The 19,023-nt window shown below is 44.2% G+C and overlaps 1 protein-coding gene across 5 annotated transcripts in view; it reads left to right on the top strand.

Annotated features, from left to right (window-relative positions):
* DRC7 (dynein regulatory complex subunit 7) overlaps positions 1–4,121 on the top strand; it is a 48,106-nt gene extending 43,985 nt beyond the window's left edge. For 4 of the 5 annotated variants that reach the window (XM_056525345.1, XM_056525347.1, XM_056525344.1 and 1 more), the window contains 5 exons: positions 203–313; positions 833–943; positions 1,028–1,222; positions 3,481–3,620; positions 3,884–4,121. In XM_056525345.1, the coding sequence (XP_056381320.1) occupies positions 203–313; positions 833–943; positions 1,028–1,222; positions 3,481–3,620; positions 3,884–3,974 (648 nt within the window). In that variant the 3' untranslated portion in view covers positions 3,975–4,121. The remainder of the gene's footprint in view (positions 1–202; positions 314–832; positions 944–1,027; positions 1,223–3,480; positions 3,621–3,883) is intronic. The other variant, XM_056525348.1, reaches the window with a different exon arrangement.
* Positions 4,122–19,023: the final 14,902 nt, after the last annotated feature.

Consider the following 19,023-nt stretch of genomic DNA (forward strand, 5'->3'; position numbering starts at 1 on the left):
AAAATACACTTAAAATTACTCTATATAGGTTGATGAATCCCCCCCCCCCCCCCATATAAACCAAATGTTGGCATAAAATGTGATGTGACCAATACTTAACCTGCACAGGGCAGTGGTGTAACATTTCAGAGGTTGGATGTTTAGATTCCATCTGGTACATCAGGCCGTGGCCATTTCTTACATGCTCTGTGTTGTCCACCAGGTGGAACCATTGGAGAAGTTTAACAAACAACTCTACGTTTATGGGACTCTTGTTCAGCTTCAGCAGGGGGAACAGTGCGCTCACGAGGCAGTTCGGAAATCTGAGGCAGAGGTACACCACTAAACAGTGCTGCTAAGGCGTTAGAATAAAGCGAGATATGAGCTTATGCTTGATGAGGATACACTGACGTGATGTGACACATGCCACGGGTACAGTACTGGATGTGAGGTATGGTGAAAGAAGATGAGCTACATTAAGAGAAATGAAGAGAAATATACGGATAGATGATGCAGTTCACTGGTGATTGTAAAATAAATTTGGGTGCATTGATGTTTGTGATAGAATGTGTTTCCCAACCAGTGTGCCTCCAGTTGTTGCAAAACTACAACTCCCAGCATGCCCGGACAGCCTCCGGCTGTCCGGGCATGCTGGAAGTCGTAGTTTTGCAACAGCTGGAGGCACTCTGGTTGGGAAACACTGCCATAGATGATCAGGGTATAATGGATAATGGCACAGGTATGGTTTTGACAGAATTCTAGAGAATTCTGATAGATGTGATGGATGTTGGGTGTATACTGAAAGACGTGACAGATGACTGAGGTGCACTGATGGATGTGACCATCCATACAGGTGCTAGAGATCCTTTCCAGGCGGGCTCAGGAAGAGGCAGATCCACAACTCACAATTTCTATCTATGACACTGAGAGAAATAAGAAGAACAAGGAGCAGCGGGCAGCCGAGGTGAGTTGTCTATATAAGAGGTATCGGCAGGCCTTTAGGTTAAATCATGTGTATACATGATCGTAGACTATTGTCTTGTCATAGGAGCTTGCGCTACAGGAGGAGCGACAACGAAGAGCAGCACTGGAACTGGATTATCTGGCTCCATACTTGGCACTTCTGGGAGACCCTGAGAAGCTGACACGACTGCAGGCTCAGCAGGTGAAGGAGGACTGTCTTCAGGACCTCAAAAACAGGCTCATTCAGCAAGCTAATCTTATCCAGGCACGCTTCGAGAAGGTAACTAGTGGTCACATGATTCTCCATCTACCTTCCTTTTTATTGTGTAACAAAAACAAATATTTTTATATCAGCTGCTAAAAAGGCGAATGCCGAGCATCCTAGAAATGATGCCGAGTCCTGGTATTACCAGACCATCACATGTGTCCTGTAGACTGACTACAGTGATCCTAGATATTTCTATAGATAGACTCTTTAAAGGGGGTATTCAGGAAAAAACTTTTTATATATATATATATATATATATATATATATATATATATATATATATATATATATATATCAACTGGCTCCAGAAAGTTAAACAGATTTGTAAATTACTTCTATTAAAAAAATCTTAATCCTTTCAGTATTTATGAGCGGCTGAAGTGGAGTTGTTATTTTCTGTCTTAGTGCTCTCTGATGACACGTGCCTTAGGAACCGCCCAGTTTAGAAGCAAATCCCCATAGCAAACCTCTTCTACTATGTGCAGTTTCCGAGACAAGCAGAGGTGTCAGCAGAGAGCACTGTTGCCAGACAGAAAAGAACAACTCAACTTCAGCAGCTGATAATTATTGAAAGGATTAAGATTTTTTAATAGAAGTAATTTACAAATCTGTTTAACTTTCTGGAGCCAGTTGATATATATAAAATAAAAAAAAGTTTTTCCCTGGAATACCCCTTTAAGACTGATTCCATAGTGATCTGAAATCTTCCCATAGACTCCTGTGTCCTGTAAGATGATTTCGAAGAGACGCTGGATTAGGACAAATAAACTCCACAATCACATCACTTGGTAAAATGAAATGTTTTCAAATATATCAATAGGGCACACAATGTATGTGACTACATTTGGCCAATCTCCGCCAATAATAAACGCCTACCAGAAAACAGAGCTCAACGGACAACAAATATATTAAAAGTAATAAATCTTAATAAAAACACCCAGAAAATTTAGATCATACAACAGGAGGCGATATCAACGGTCTAGAGACAAGAATAACAAACTTCCAGAAAGATAGGTGTCATAATATATACCAATGTACGACCATATTAAAGTGCCAAGTGCTTATCAAATACATCCAAATGCTGGTATAACAAATGTTACACTGACAGGGTAAGTATATTTACAATACATCAACATCATAGTGACCCATTAGATTGCCAAAAGGCTGGGATGATGACAGGTTATTGAGCATATCGGTGCATCTTTCATCCAAGGGTAGCATCCTCCTAGTAGGCTGCAATATTTCAACTCCACCAATAGGGAGCGATCTGTGATTAATAATTGTAGGAAATCCCTAGGTTTATGCAGTGTCTACTCTACGGTGATCCTGGAAATCTTCATAGACTCTTGTATCCTTTGGATTGATTCCACAGAGATGACAAATATTCTCATACACTCCTAAGTCCTGTAGACCGACAGTGCAGTGATCCCATATATTCCGAATGACTCTTTTAGATGACTCCATAAAAATCATGGATATTCTGTGTCCTGTAGACTGACTGCAGTGATACTGGATATTCCCAGGCTCCTGTGTTCTGCTGTCATTCCAGCTATTCCCATAGACTCTTGTGTCTCACAGTCTGTCTCCTGGATATTCCCTTAGACTCTTGTATCTTGTAAACGCCACAATAGTACCAGACAGTATGACAAACTGCTGTGTCCTGTAGAGTGATCCCAAAGATATCCCTATAGACTCCTGAGTCCAATAATCCTGGATATACCCAAAGGACTGTCTCAGCCAATTACCCCAGATATTCCCATAGATTCCAGTGTCCTGTAGACTGACTGCACAATGATTTTGGATATTGCCATTCGCTCCAAGACATTGATTTCAAAGTAATTCCAGATATTCCCATCAGCTTCTGTGTCCTGTAGACTGACTGCACAATGATCCTGTATATTGCCCCAGATATTTTCATAGGCTAGTTTGTACTGAGCCCTTTATTGACTTCGTGATGATCCTGGAAATTCCTATAGACTACTGAGCCCTGCAGAATGACTCCACAGGCCACCTCCTGTCCCCATAGATCAGTGGTCTCAAACTGTGGCCCTCCGGATGTTGCAAAACTTCAACTCCCAGCATGCCCGGACAGCCAACGGCTGTCCGGGCATGCTGGGAGTTGAAGTTTTGCAACATCCGGAGGGCCACAGTTTGAGACCACTCCCATAGATAAATTATAACACGGTATTTCATGCTCATATATGAACTGGATGCCACACTTACTGTATATAACTCTGCTACATATCTCTTCATAATTTTCCCCACATCAGGAGACCCAAGAGTTGCAAAAGAAGCAGCAGTGGTATCACCAGAATCAGCCGTCTATGAACAAGGAGGACGAGGAGGCATACTTAGAGTACTGCTCTGAGGCCATGTTCCGCATTCAGATCCTGGAGACCAGACTAAACAGGTGCCTCTTTTATGTTATGATTTCCACCTACATTTCATGGGGTCATGCAACCATCACTAAGTCTAAATGACCCCTTATGACCCCTGCTATGGCATTTTAAGCATTAAAGAATCTGTTTTGCACAAACCTTGGCGCTGGACATCCAGTTTTTTACATCACTAAGTCTTGACACAGTTCCAGAGCATATGTGCACTCAGCCCCTTTGTAAATCTTCCTCGATCATCTTCCGCTGATGCCTCTTCATTTTTTTTGTCTCTTTTCAGACACAAGGAGTTGGCCCCCCAGAAGTACCTGGGTCTTGAAGATCGGCTCAGCAAAGACCCCCGTCTGTGTGAGCAGCTGCTTTCTCTCTAGTCTGGACCTTAACATATTGTCATTCCCCCACAGAACTATCGGTAGTCATGCGACCAGTGAGACAGAGAAGAGATGAAGATGGTACATTGCTCATGACTGTGCTGTAACAACCCTTTAATAGATTGAATAAATGTCACACACCTGTCATACTTCTATACACTGCGGTGCTTTACATTATATACAGTCATGGCCGTAAATATTGGCACCCCTGAAAGTTTTCAAGAAAATGAAGTATTTCTCACTGAAAAGGATGCAGTAACACATGTTTTGCTATACACATATTTATTCCCTTTGTGTGTATAGGAACTAAACCAAAAAGGGAGGAAAAAAAGAAAATTGGACATAATGTCACACCAAACCCCAAAAATGGGCTGGACAAAATTATTGGCACCCTTAACTTAATATTTGGTAGCACACCCTTTGGAAAAAATAACTGAAATTAGTGGCTTCCTATAACCATCAATAAGCTTCTTACACCTCTCAGCCAGAATATTGGACCACTCTTCCTTTGCAAACTGCTCCAGGTCTCTCTTATTGGAAGGGCGCCTTTTCCCAACAGCAATTTTAAGATCTCCCCACAGGTGTTCAATGGGATTTACATCTGGACTCATTGCTGGCCACTTCAGAACTCTCCAGCGCTTTGTTGCCATCCATTTCTGGGTGCTTTTTGACGTATGTTTGAGGTCATTGTCCTTCTGGAAGACCCAAGATCTCGGACGCAAACCCAGCTTTCTGACACTGGGCTGTTCCATGCGAACCAAAATCCGTTGTTAATCCTCAGATTTCATAATGCCTTGCACACATTCAAGGCACCCAGTGCCAGAGGCATCAAAACAACCCCAAAACATAATTGAACCTCCACCATATTTCACTGTAGGTACTGTGTTCTTTTCTTTGTAGGCCTCATTCTGTCTTCATCAAACAGTAGAAGGATGTGCTTTACCAAAAAGCTCTATCTTGGTCTCATCTGTCCACAAGACGTTTTCCCAGGAGGAAAATACTGGTAGGCGGTAAAAGCGGAGAGTCCCGAATCCCCTTTTTCTTGCTTTGTGAGCAACTGCCCTATTCAAAGAGAGGAGAGGCGGGTGACGGTCTCAATGCGGAACCCACACACCCCAGGCAAGGACATCTCGACATTCCTGAGGTGCTTTTGCACCGTGGTGAAGGAGCCCACCCACATCCTGAACTCTGCAAGTGGTCTGTGGTCGTCAGACTCAACAAAGACCCTGCCTCTCCAGATGGACTACAGCACCTGCCACCGACATTCTCCTTGGGCAACTCCACAGGACTTCTCTTCTTACTCAAGTTCATTTTGGCAAAATGTAGTCTTGCTTATTTATGTCTCTGTGTCAGCAGTGGGGTCCTCCTGGGTCTTCTGCCATAGCGTTTCATTTCATTTAAATGTCGACTGATAGTTCGCGCTGACCCTGATGCTCCCTGAGCCTGCAGGACAGCTTAAATATCTTTGGAACTTGTTTGAGGTTGCTTATCCACCATCTGGATTATCCTTGGTTAACACCTTTCATCAATTTTTCTCTTACGTCCACGCCCAGGGAGATTAGCTACAGTGCCATGGGTTACAAACTTCTTGATAATTTTGCGCACTGTGGACAAAGGCAAATCTATGTCCCCTATGAGATGGACTTGTAACCTTGAGATTGTTAATATTTTTCCACAATTTCGGTTCTCATGTCCTCAGACAGTTCTCTTCTCCTCTTTGTGTGGCACACACAGACACACAATGCAAAGACTGCGTGAACTTCTCTCCTTTTTATCTGCTTTCAGGTGTGATTTTTATATTGCCCACACCTGTTACTTGCCCCCAGGTGAGTTTAAAGGAGCATCACATGCTTGAAACAATCTTATTTCTCCACAATTTTGAAAGGGTGCCAATAATTTTGTCCAGCCCATTTTTGGAGTTTGGTGTGACATTATGTCCAATTTGCTTTTTTTCCTCGCTTTTTTAGTTTAGTCCAATACTCACAAAGGGAATAAACATGTGTATAGCAAAACATGTGTTACTGCAATCCTTTTCAGTGAGAAATACTTCATTCTGTAGAAAAATTTCAGGGGTGCCAACATTTACGGACATGACTGTAGGAGTGACATCACTGCTCTTTTGATCCAAGTCATGTTATACAGCAGCAATGTAATCACTCTGGAAATCAGCTATACTATACAGGATGTTACATTACTGCTCCCTAGATATACAAGTTATATAATACAGGAGGTTATATCACTGCTCTAGAGATATACACATTATACAGGAGGTAAATACTACTATACTATACCACAAAAGAGAGTAGTGGCACTCGCTGGCTCTGGAATAAAATTCAAGCTTTATTTAGGCATTCATTAAAAACACAGGTCGTCATTACAACACTTCTTCTAAAAATATCTGCTGTTGATGCTCAATTTTGGATGATCCTTCATTGTGGAAAGTTTTCTCCTGATACTAGTGGGCTTATATCTGGTTTGTACAAAGATTTGCTGTGAAAGGCAAGGCTCCACCCCCTGTGACGTCACGCTCCGCCCCCTCAATGCAAGCCTATGGGTGGGGGCGTGACAGTTGTCACACCCCCCTCCCATAGGTTTGCATTAAGGGGGCGGAGCGTGACGTCACACGGGGTAGAGCCTTGACATAACAATGCTCCGGCCCCGTGATCGACAGTAATCAGACCAGGAGCGAACACGCTCCGGGGTCTGATTATAACTGGGTGCGGTGTGCAAGATCACAGGGGTCCCCAGCGGCGGACCCCTGTATAGGGGATAAGATGTCTAAGCGCCGGAGTTCCCCTCTAACTTTTCATTAGGAGTATCCCCTGAAACTCAAAAAAGATGAGAATCAAATGTCGGTTCCCTTTACCAATTAGATTGTGGCCATGACACCAGCTCTGGTGGTTTCTGAATCACATCGACTGTTGCAACTATTCCTGCTTCAGCGAGTTTACCCCTAAATTTGTACATACAATTGGCTTATGCCCTGACTCAATGGGGGAGATTTATCAAACCTGTGCAGGAAAAGAGGCCCATAGTAATCAATCAGCTCGCTTCTTTCATTTTTAACAAAGACTCTGCAAAATGAAAGAAGCGATCTGATTGGTCGCTATGGTCAACTTTTCACAGGTTTTGATGAATCTCCCCCAATGTGTCTATGCTGTGAGTAGTATGGCGGTCATTTACTGCATCTTTTGTGGAAATGTTCTCACATAAGTCAATTCTGAGAGATGTTCTCCATCAGGTCACACATTATGGAGGGGGTAGGTCCACCCCTCAGTCTAGGGTATGAGCATAAGGGTACGAGGTGCCTGCGAGACTCTAAGGACAAAAGTCTCCTCTATGACAAGCTTCTTCAAGGCTCTTAAATCCTGCTCCTCACCTGCCTGTAGAAGGTCATCTTCTCCACTATTTGGAGGCCCGGACTCCTATCATCCAGAACCCTCGGTGCTAAGAATTATTTCAAGCGGCTATTTCAAAGACCTTACCTCAATATATCCAGAGAAATTTGTAAGAACAAGAGTTCTACCTCCCTTGAAGCTAATTTAGGAGACTACATTAAGAGTACATTTAGAAAGGAGCCCTGGGGCGTATTTACTCTCCAGTCTTACCAGAGACTGGAGGATAATTATTAATTACTCCTAAATCGATATATAAGAAAAACTGGAGACTTTATAGCTATCCTGGATCTCACAGAAGCCCATTTCTGCATTCCTTTCCAGGATCCAGAAGATATTTAAGGATTGCTGTTCAGGCCAGAGGTATAGTGAAACATCTTCAGCTTGTGGCTCTTCTGTTTTGAATTTCTTCATCCTCATACATACCAAGGTGGTGATGGCAGGTTACAGGGCTTGAGCATAGTACCTTACCCGGACAATTGGCTCCTCAGAGCACCATTGGAAGCAATCCCCACCCAACATCTTCAGCTCGCTCTCTCCTTTCTCAATTGCCTAGGATTGTTAATCAGTAGTAAGATATCTAACATCCGTCTAGCAACGTCAGTGAGATTCCCAGGGTTCATTATAGACTTTATCGACATTAGACCTCGTCTTTCTCCAGAAAGGAAAGAATATGTTTTGAGAGCAGCAAAGTACCCCATCGGGTGTCCATTAGAACTCTCATTAGGATGTTGGGGCTCAGGACAGCAATCATAGATGCAGTTACTTGGGCATACTGGCATCTACACCCCCAGTTGGAGCTAGCCAAATAAAATCACAGCCCGGTAGGGCTAAGAACACTGTGCTCCCAGTCTTGGCAAACTTATACTTTCCTCAGGTGATGGAACCACACCTCATATTGACCATGGGCACGTCGAGGAGCGCATCTTCAAGGAATTCCAGTCCAAGGGTTTTGAACCCCTAAGAGCATCATCAAATCTCCTAAGAGCTTCTGGCACTCCTTCATTTTTCTTTGCCTTGGATAAGGGGAACAGTGGGGGTTCAGTCAAACAATATGATGGCAGTCCTTTATATCAACAAGCAGGAAGGCACAAGATCTCAACCACTCCTTAGGAAGATGGGTATGATCCTAGATTGGGCAGAGAGGAAGGATGAGAACCTCCTTATTCTTTATGCCAGAGCCTCTAAAGGTTGTAAGACTTCCAAACCTACCATCAGTAAATGGATCAAGGATGTCATTAAGGACCCATGACGTACCAGTATGTCATGAGTCCGCTCCCGTTCTATAACATGGGGCCACGACAAAATCAAACTTACATAAGTAGGGTATCATTTTAATCGTATGGACCTACAGAATTAAGAGAAGGTGTCATTTTTACCTAAAAATATACTGCGTAGAATCAGAAGCCCCCAAAAGTTAGAAAATAGCGTTTTTTTTCAATTTTGTCTCACAATGATTTTTTTTCCGCTTCGCCGTAGATTTTTGAGTAAAATGACTGATGTCACTGCAAAGTAGAATTGGTGGCGCAAAAAATAAGCCATAATATGGATTTTTAGGTGCAAAATTGAAAGGGTTATGATTTTTTAAAGGTAAGGAGGAAAAAACGAAAGTGCAAAAAACGGAAAACCCCCTGGTCCTTAAAGGGTTAAATGATAAGTCTATTTTAGGGAATCTGACAGCAGTATCACCTGCATTAACATGCTTATACAGGTTAACAGTGAGGGTGACCCTGATTAAAGGGGTACTTCGCTGCTCAGCGTTTAGAACAAACTGTTCCGAACGCTGGAGCCAGTGCCGGGAGCTTGTGACGTCACGCCCGCCCCCTCAATGCAAGTCTATGGGAGGGGGCGTGACGGCCATCACGCCCCCTCCCATAGACTTGCATTGAGGGGGCGGGGCATGATGTCACGAGGAAGCGGGGCTATGACATCAGTGTATACCAGTGTATACACTGACACTAGCTCCAGCATTTGGAAAAGTTTGATCCAAACGCTGAGCAGTGGAGTACCCCGTTAAAATGTGTGTTATCTGAAGACAATATGTTCAGTGGCGGTTCTAGGAATCCTTCCTCCATTTCCTTGGCCAGATATCACCTCCCACTTCATGCATATTCATTACAGTTTCTGTCTTACGTCTGGATCATGTAGAAGTGTTTTCCCACATGAACGCTCTGCTTCCGACTTCTGGGTGTGTTAGGATTCGGCAGGCTGGAGGTGGATCCTCTGTGTCAGAGAGGGATTGGCGTGGACCGTACCGGTGGACCGGTTCTAAGTCGCTACTGGTATTCACCAGAGCCCGCTGCAAAGCGGGATGGTCTTGCTGCGGCGGTAGCAACCAGGTCGTATCCACCGGTAACGGCTCAACCTCTCTGACTGCTGAGACTGGCGTGGTACAGAAGGACAAGGCAAGAGCAAGGTCGGACGTAGCAGAAGGTCAGGGCAGGCAGCAAGGGTCGTAGTCAGGGGCAACAGCAGAAGGTCTGGAACACAGGCTTGGGACATACACAAAACGCTTTCACTGGCACAAGGCAACAAAATCCGGCCATGCTGGGAAGGGGAAGTGAGGTTATAAAGGCGTGGAGCAGGTGGGAGCTAATTACACTGATTGGGCCAGGCACCATTTAGTGGTGCACTGGCCCTTTAAATCTTAGAGAGCTGGCGCGTGCGCGCCCTAGAGAGCGGAGCTGCGCGCGCCAGGACGTGACAGCCGGGGATCGGGACAGGTGAGCAGATTGGGATGCGAACCGTGAGCGGGCGCGTCCCGCTATGCGGATCGCATCCCCTCCGGCAGTGTCAGTGCAGCGCTCCCGGTCAGCGGGTCTGACCGGGGCGCTGCAGAGGAGTAGAACGCCGCGATCGCTCCGGGGAGGAGCAGGGACCCGGAGCGCTCAGCGTAACAGTACCCACCCCCTTAGGTCGCCCCCTCTTTTTATCTGCTTGTCCCTTCATATGAAACGAGGCCATAGGGAGCGACTCTTGAGTTTCCTTCCAGATAAAAGAGAAGTCCTGGGTAACTTCATCAACGGCAGGCAATCCAGAAGAAGTGGGAATGGGGAGGGGGGGCAGAGGGTGAAGCTTGCCACGGGGCAGAGTGTTACCAGGAAGGGGGCTATGAGGAGGCAAGATCTCTGCTTGCTTTTTGCCGAAAAAATCTGAAAAATCCTGGTAAGCCTTGGGAGGGACCGGTAAGGGTGGAACCTCAGGAGTTAGACAAATGGGAGCAGATGTGAGGCATCGTTTGCGACAAGAAGGACCCCAATTTGTTATCTCCCAGCTGGTCCAGTCAAGGGTGGGAGAATGACGTTGGAGCCATGGCAGACCGAGGAGGACTTCAGAGGTGCAGTTGGGCAGAACAAAAAATTCAATTTTTTCGTGATGCAGTCCAATGCTCATAGGCAGGGGTTCTGTGCGGTAACATAGTTACATAGTTAGTAAGTATGGTTGAAAAAAGACATACGTCCATCAAGTCCAACCAGGGAATTGAAGTGAAGGGTATAAGGGAAAGGGATGTAGTTTTATAATTCTGCATAAGCATTAATGTTATTTTGTTCCAGGAATGTATCTAACCCTGTTTTAAAGCTGTTAATTGTTCCTGCTGTGACCAGTTCCTGAGGTAGACCGTTCCATAAATTCACAGTCCTCACGGTAAAGAAGGCGTGTCACCCCTTTAGACTAAACCTTTTCTTCTCCAGACGGAGGGAGTGCCCCCTCGTCCTTTGGGGGGGTTTAACCTGGAACAGTTTTTCTCCATATTTTTTTGTATGGGCCATTTATATACTTATATACGTTTATCATATCCCCCCTTAAACGTCTCTTCTCAAGACTAAACAATTGTAACTCCTTTAATCGCTCCTCATAGCTAAGATGTTCCATGCCCCATATTAGTTTAGTCGTGGGTCTCTGCACCCTTTCCAACTCCGCAGTGTCCCTTTTATGAACAGGCGACCAAAACTGAACAGCATATTTCAGGTGAGGCCGTACCAATGCTTTATAAAGGGGGAGCATTATGTCCCTGTCCCTCGAGTCCATGCCTCTTTTTATACATGACAATATCCTGCCGGCTTTGGAAGCAGCAGCCTGACATTGCATGCTATTCTGTAGTCTGTGATCTACCAGTACACCCAGATCCTTCTCTACCAGTGACTCTGCCAGTTTAATCCCCCCTAAGACATACGATGCATGCATGTTATTAGTACCCAGATGCATAACTTTACATTTATCCACATTGAACCTCATTTGCCAAGTGGATGCCCAGACACTTAATCTATCCAAGTCATCTTGTAACTTATGCACATCCTCTATAGACTGTACCGTGCTACAAAGCTTGGTGTCATCTGCAAAGATAGAAACAGAGCTGTTAATACCATCCTCTATATCATTGATAAATAAATTAAACAACAGCGGGCCCAGTACTGAACCTTGGGGTACACCACTAATTACCGGGGACCAATCAGAGTACGAATCATTGACCACCACTCTCTGGGTACGATTCATGAGCCAGTGTTCAATCCAGTGTGACGATCCGTCTTGGGGATTAGCTCTGGGATCGTCCTGGACCACGCTACAGGATGCGTTTCTTCTCAATAAACCAGCAAACAAACGCTTGTAATGCAAATCTGGCACCTTGCCAGTTTTATTAGACAGGTTGCAGGGAAAGAAATAAACAAAAAGCAGGAACAAAACAAAATCCTAGACCGTCTGGTCACTGCCTAAACAGATCAGCTTGTCCTGACTAACAACCGCTGAGCTTCCCTCAGCCGGTTAAACATATGTCCCCTGCAACCTTCTACTCACAATATCACTCTCTTTGAGCCCCTCATAGCTCGGGCTGTGTACTCCTCAGCAGGCTCTGTCTCTTCCCTACAGCCCACATGCTGTCTCCTAGGAAGAGCCTAGATTAGACTGAGTCTCCATCTCATATACACTTCCCTTCCTTCCTGCCTCATTACTTAAGAAGCAGGTGAGAGCTTCTGCAGGGTGAGCCAAGGAAATACACCCTTTCCTTGCCACACTGCCACACCAGTTACAAACTAAAGTTTCCAAGCCCAAAGACCTTAACTTATCTGTCAGACGTCTGTGAGGGACAGTATCAAACGCTTTGGCAAAATCCAGAAACACTATATCCACAGCCATTCCTCTGTCAAGGCTTCTACTCACCTCTTCATAAAAGCAAATTAGATTGGTTTGACAACTTCTATCCTTAGTAAACCCATGCTGGCTATCACTTATAATACAATTATCCCCTATGTATTCCTGTATGTAATCCCTTATAAGTCCTTCAAACAATTAACCCACAATGCACGTTAGACTTACCGGTCTATAATTGCCTGGCGAAGACCTAGAGCCCTTCTTGAAGATTGGTACCACATTAGCCTTGCGCCAGTCCCTTGGCACAATACCAGACACCAGAGAATCTCTAAATATCATGAATAAGGGTACAGATATTACTGAACTTACCTCTCTAAGAACTTTTGGGTGTAGTCCATCCTGCCCTGGAGATTTGCTTATATTTACTTTACTTAACTTACCTTGTACCATCTCTACATTAAGCCAGTTCAGTACATTACATGATGTGTTACCAGCACTGACTTGGCCAATGTCAGCTCCTTTTTCCATAGTGTATACAGAACTAAAGAACCCATTCAGTAGCTCCGCCTTCTCTTGATCGCCCGTGACAACCTCCCCATTATCATTATTAAGGGGTCCTACATGCTCTGTCCTTGGTTTTTTTTGTATTTATATATCTAAAAAAATATTTAGGATTAGTTTTGCTTTCTTTGGCCACCTGTCTCTCATTTTGAATTTTTGCTGTTTTTATTACATTTTTACAGATTTTATTAAGCGCCTTGTACTGTTTAAATGTTATAGCTGACCCATCAGATTTGAATTTTTTGAAGGCAATTTTTTTTGTTGTTTATTGCTCTTTTAACATCATTTGTCAGCCATGTAGGATTTAGTTTTAATCGTTTATATTTGTTCCCCTTTGGTATATATTTAGCTGTATAGTTATTTAGAGTTGATTTAAAGATGTCCCATTTACCTTCTGTATCAGTATTTGACAACACCTCCCCCCAGTCTATATCCTGTAGTGCAGATCTCAGCCCAGGGAAATTTGCCTTTTTAAAGTTATATGTTTTTGCCTTCCCTGTCTGTCTTTGTTTTCTACATTTTAAGCAAAAGTAACTATATTGTGGTCGCTAATACCAAGGTTTTCCCGCACAGTTACATTACCAACCAGCTCTGCGTTGTTGGAAATGATCAGATCCAACAAGGCATCACTTCTTGTTGGGTCCTCCACAAACTGGCCCATTAAATTATTAAGCAATAAATTTAGGAATTTTCTCCCCTTTGTAGTTTTAGCCAGCCCCTGGCCCCAATCTATATCTGGATAGTTAAAATCTCCCATTATTACCACTGTACCTGCCCGGGCGGCCCTCTCTATTTGTTTATACAGCTGACCTTCTATCTCTTCAGTGATATTAGGGGGTCTGTAGATTACACCAAATACTAATTTTTAAATATTTCCCTCCTTTTGTAATTCTACCCACAATGATTCCACATCCTCAGAATCATCACACACTATGGCATCGTTCACACTGGCTTTCATACCACTTCTTACATACAGACAGACTCCACCACCTTTTCTGTTCATTCTATCCTTGCGAAACAATGTAAACCCCTGCAGATTAACAGCCCAGTCATGCGAGGAGTCCAGCCATGTCTCAGTGACCCCAACTATATCAATATGTTCCTCCAGTATCAAGGCCTCAAGCTCTCCCATTTTATTTGCTAGGCTTCTGGCATTTGTGAACATACACTTTACATTTCCATTAAGTTTTACACATACAGTCTCACTAATGGGATTTTCAGAGTTATTGGGGCTAATGGGATTTTTTGAGTTATTGGGTCTAACGTTGTTATTTAAGTTATTGGGGCTAATGGTATTTTTTGAGTTAATGGGGCTTATTGTAGTTATTGGGGCTAATGGAATTTTTTGAATTATTGGGATTACAATTTTTCGGGCTACATTTATTTTTACGGCTGGTTTGTAACCCATGGATCTCCTTATCCACTGCTCTTAACCTCCCCCCACAGGACTCCTCTCCACCCACCATTATGTCCTGACCCCTCTCTAACCTATCCATCCCACTAGGCAGAGGAGAAAGTAGCATCCGGCTCCCAAACTGGATAAAATACTGGCTTTATTGGAAAATATTAAAAACCAAACTGGAACATAATGTGGATAAGAACAAGCGAAACGCAACCAATGCGTTTCGACCTGTTAACAAGTCTTAATCATGGTAAGTATAATGGACAAGAAATGCATCTTAAATACTGTGGTAACCGGTGACATCACATAAAGATTTCTGGAAAATGCGGAGCTGGGAGAATGGGTAAAACCCGTAATGGAGTAAACATATTAATGAATAGTAAATTGAACATAAACTATATCTTATTCAAGTGGTTAATATATGTAACTTAAGTCATGTCTGTAATTAAGTCCAGACGGGAAGCTTCCCGTCTGGACTTAATTACAGACATGACTTAAGTTACATATATTAACCACTTGAATAAGATATAGTTTATGTTCAATTTACTATTCTTTAATATGTTTACTCCATTACGGGTTTTACCCATTCTCCCAGCTCCGCATTTTCCAGAAATCTTTATGTGATGTCACCGGTTACCACAGTATTTAAGATGCATTTCTTGTCCATTATACTTACCATGATTAAGACTTGTTAACAGGTCGAAACGCGTTGGTTGCGTTTCGTTTGTTCTTATCCACATTATGTTCCAGTTTGGTTTTTAATATTTTCCAATAAAGCCAGTATTTTATCCAGTTTGGGAGCCGGATGCTACTTTCTCCTCTGCCTAATTGCTGCACCTGGGAACACTGCCCTTGCCTCATTCCGAGTCTTCCAACTGGAGAGGTGTGTTACCATATACATGATCTGGGTCTGAGAACTATAACGGTGAGCTGAATTTTTCTATATTTTGCCTGTGATATCCATCCCACTGTCTGCTTTCTTTGCTTTATTATCCTCCCCCCACTCACCTAGTTTAACGCACAGTGCAGTCCAATTTTTCTCCGTTGACAGAAGAAATGTAGAGCGGCTTGACGAGACGGGTTACTGGGATGCTGAACCTATTAACAAAAGAGGCCAAAATAAAATTTCCTGCAGAACCAGAGTCCAAGAAGGCCACAGCTGAGAAGGAGGAGTTGGCAGAAGGAGAAATCCGCACAGGCACAGTGAGATGTGGAGAAGCGGAATTCACACCAAGGGACGCCACTCCCATGTGAAAAGGGTGCGTGCGTGCATTTCCCAGATGCGGAGGACGAATAGGGCAGTCCACTAGGAAATGTTCGGTACTAGCGCAGTACAGGCATAAGTTTTTATCTCTGCGACAAGACCTCTCTTCATGGGTCAGGCAAGACCGGTCCACTTGCATAGCCTCCTCGGCGGGAGGCACAGGGATAGATTGCAAAGGATACTGGGAGAGAGGTGCCCAGAGATCAAGGTCCTTTTCCTGGCGGAGCTCCTGGTGTCTTTCAGAAAAACGCATGTCGATGCGGGTGGCCAAATGGATAAGTTCAGACAGGTTAGCAGGAATTTCTCGTGCAGCCAGTACATCTTTGATGTTGCTGGATAAGCCTTTCTTGAAGGTCGCGCAGAGGGCCTCATTGTTCCAGGCTAGCTCAGAGGCGAGGGTACGAACCTGGATGGCGTATTTGCCTACAGAAGAACTTCCTTGGACCAGGTTCAGCAAAGCAGTCTCGGCAGAGGAGGCCCGGGCTGGTTCCTCGAAGACACTACGAACTTCAGCGAAGAAGGACTGGACAGTGGCTGTGTCAGAATCATTGCGGTCCCAGAGCGGTGTGGCCCATGACAAGGCCTTTCCAGACAAAAGACTAACTACGAAAGCCACCTTAGACCGTTCTGTAGGAAATTGGTCCGACAACATCTCCAAATGTAGGGAACATTGAGACAGGAAACCACGGCAGAGTTTAGAGTCCCCATCAAATTTGTCCGGCAGGGACAAGCGGAGGTTAGGAGCGGCCACTCGCTGCGGAGGAGGTGCAGGAGCTGGCGGAGGAGATGGTTGCTGCTGTAGCTGTGGCAGAAGTTGCTGTAGCATGGCGGTCAACTGCGACAGCTGCTGTCCTTGTTGGGTGATCTGTTGGGATTGCTGGGCGACCACCGTGAATAGGTCAGCGAGACTTGGCAGCGGCACCTCAGCGGGATCCATGGCCGGATCTACTGTTAGGATTCGGCAGGCTGTAGGTGGATCCTCTGTGTCAGAGAGGGATTGGCGTGGACCGTACCGGTGGACCGGTTCTAAGTCGCTACTGGTATTCACCAGAGCCCGCCGCAAAGCGGGATGGTCTTGCTGCGGCGGTAGCAACCAGGTCGTATCCACCGGTAACGGCTCAACCTCTCTGACTGCTGAGACTGGCGTGGTACAGAAGGACAAGGCAAGAGCAAGGTCGGACGTAGCAGAAGGTCAGGGCAGGCAGCAAGGGTCGTAGTCAGGGGCAACAGCAGAAGGTCTGGAACACAGGCTTGGGACATACACAAAACGCTTTCACTGGCACAAGGCAACAAGATCCGGCCATGCTGTGAAGGGGAAGTGATGTTATAAAGGCGTGGAGCAGGTGGGAGCTAATTACACTGATTGGGCCAGGCACCAATTAGTGGTGCACTGGCCCTTTAAATCTTAGAGAGCTGGCGCGCGCGCCCCAGAGAGCGGAGCCGCGCGCCCCTGGACGTGACAGCCGGGGACCAGGACAGGTGAGCAGATTGGGATGCGAACCGCGACCGGGCGCGTCCCGCTATGCGGATCGCATCCCCGCCGGCAGTGTCAGTGCAGCGCTCCCGGTCAGCGGGTCTGACCGGGGCGCTGCAGAGAGTAGAACGCCGCGAGCGCTCCGGGGAGGAGCAGGGACCCGGAGCGCTCGGCGTAACAGGGTGCTATGGTGCATGTGCTCTCCAAGTGCCCTGCCTCGGAGGCGGAGTAGTCATTTGGGATAAGACTCTTTATTATATATTAGTGACATCACTGCTCCCTAGAGGTTATTTTAGATAGCAGTGACATCATCACACTCTAGATAATAAATGGATAAATGCAGCACACCAAGCAGATTAAATAAAAAATTGTGATTTATTCCATGATGTAAAGACAACATTTTTGAAAAACATAGCAGGAGGATATTGAGACTTTGGGGGAGATTTATCAAAGGATTTAGACTGGTTTTTCCCATCTTAATTTGTCGCACAGAAAGTCGCAGTCTAAATATGTACGACTTTTTTGCGACTTTTGCTCTAGAGGATTTTTAGAACATGATGCATGCTAGCCTATTTTAGATGGAAATGCATTGAAAAATGCATTGGTGCTGAATTTATCAAAAGCGTCTTTTCAGCGACAAGTCGTATTGGCTGAAAGTACGCCGAAATGTCAGACCATGCTGGAGCAGGTTTAAATATAGTCTAAAGCATAGACCCCGAAGTCTGTGCACAGAATTTATCAAGAGCCGTGCACCTTTTGATACATTAGGTGCACAATAGACCGGCCTAACCCTCTGTAGTTTGGTCTATATTGATGCAGTACATAGACAACTTTGATAAATATCCCCCTTTGTCTTTACATCATGGAATAAACCACCATATTTGATTTCATCCTCTTGGTGTAATGCATTTATCCATTTACTTTTTGTCGGACCTGGTAACTGCAGTCCCATGCATGCGTGTACCCCTCTTCATTTATTTTTCTCTTTTGGATGTGCTGCTTCTATTTGGATTTAACACTCTAGATATTATCCCCTTAAGGACTCAGGGTTTTTCCGTTTTTGCACTTTCGTTTTTTCCTCCTTACCTTTTAAAAATCATAACCCTTTCAATTTTCCACCTAAAAATCCATATTATGGCTTATTTTTTGCGTCGCCAATTCTACTTTGCAGTGACATTAGTCATTTTACCCAAAAATGCACGGCGAATTGAAAAAAAAAATCATTGTGCGACAAAATCAACGAAAAAACGCCATTTTGAAACTTTTGGGGGCTTCCGCTTCTACGCAGTGCATATTTCGGTAAAAATTACACCTTATTATTTTTCTGTAGGTCCATACGGTTAAAATGATACCCTATTTATATAGGTTTGATTTTGTCGCACTTCTGGAAAAAATCATAACTACATGCAGGAAAATTTATACGTTTAAAAATGTAATCTTCTGACCCCTATAACTTTTTTATTTTTCCACGTACAGGGCGGTATGAGGACTCATTTTTTATCGGTATGATTTTTATCGGTATGATTTTTGTTTTGATCGGACTTTTTGATCACTTTTTATTCATGTTTTAATGGTATAAAAAGTGACCAAAATACGCTTTTTTGGAGTTTGGAATTTTTTTGCGCGTACGCCATTGACTGTGCGGTTTAATTAATGATAGATTTTTATAGTTCGGACATTTACGCACGTGGCGATACCACATATGTTTATTTTTATTTTTTTTACACTGTTTTATTTTTTTTCTGGGAAAAGGGGGGTGATTCAAACTTTTATTAGGGAAGGGGTTAAATGACCTTTATTTACACTTTGACCTATAACACTGCACACACTGATCTTCTACACAGATCACAGGCGTGTATTAACAC

Source organism: Hyla sarda, chromosome 6 (genome assembly GCF_029499605.1).
Source record: "Hyla sarda isolate aHylSar1 chromosome 6, aHylSar1.hap1, whole genome shotgun sequence".
NCBI classification, from domain to species: Eukaryota; Metazoa; Chordata; class Amphibia; order Anura; family Hylidae; genus Hyla; species Hyla sarda.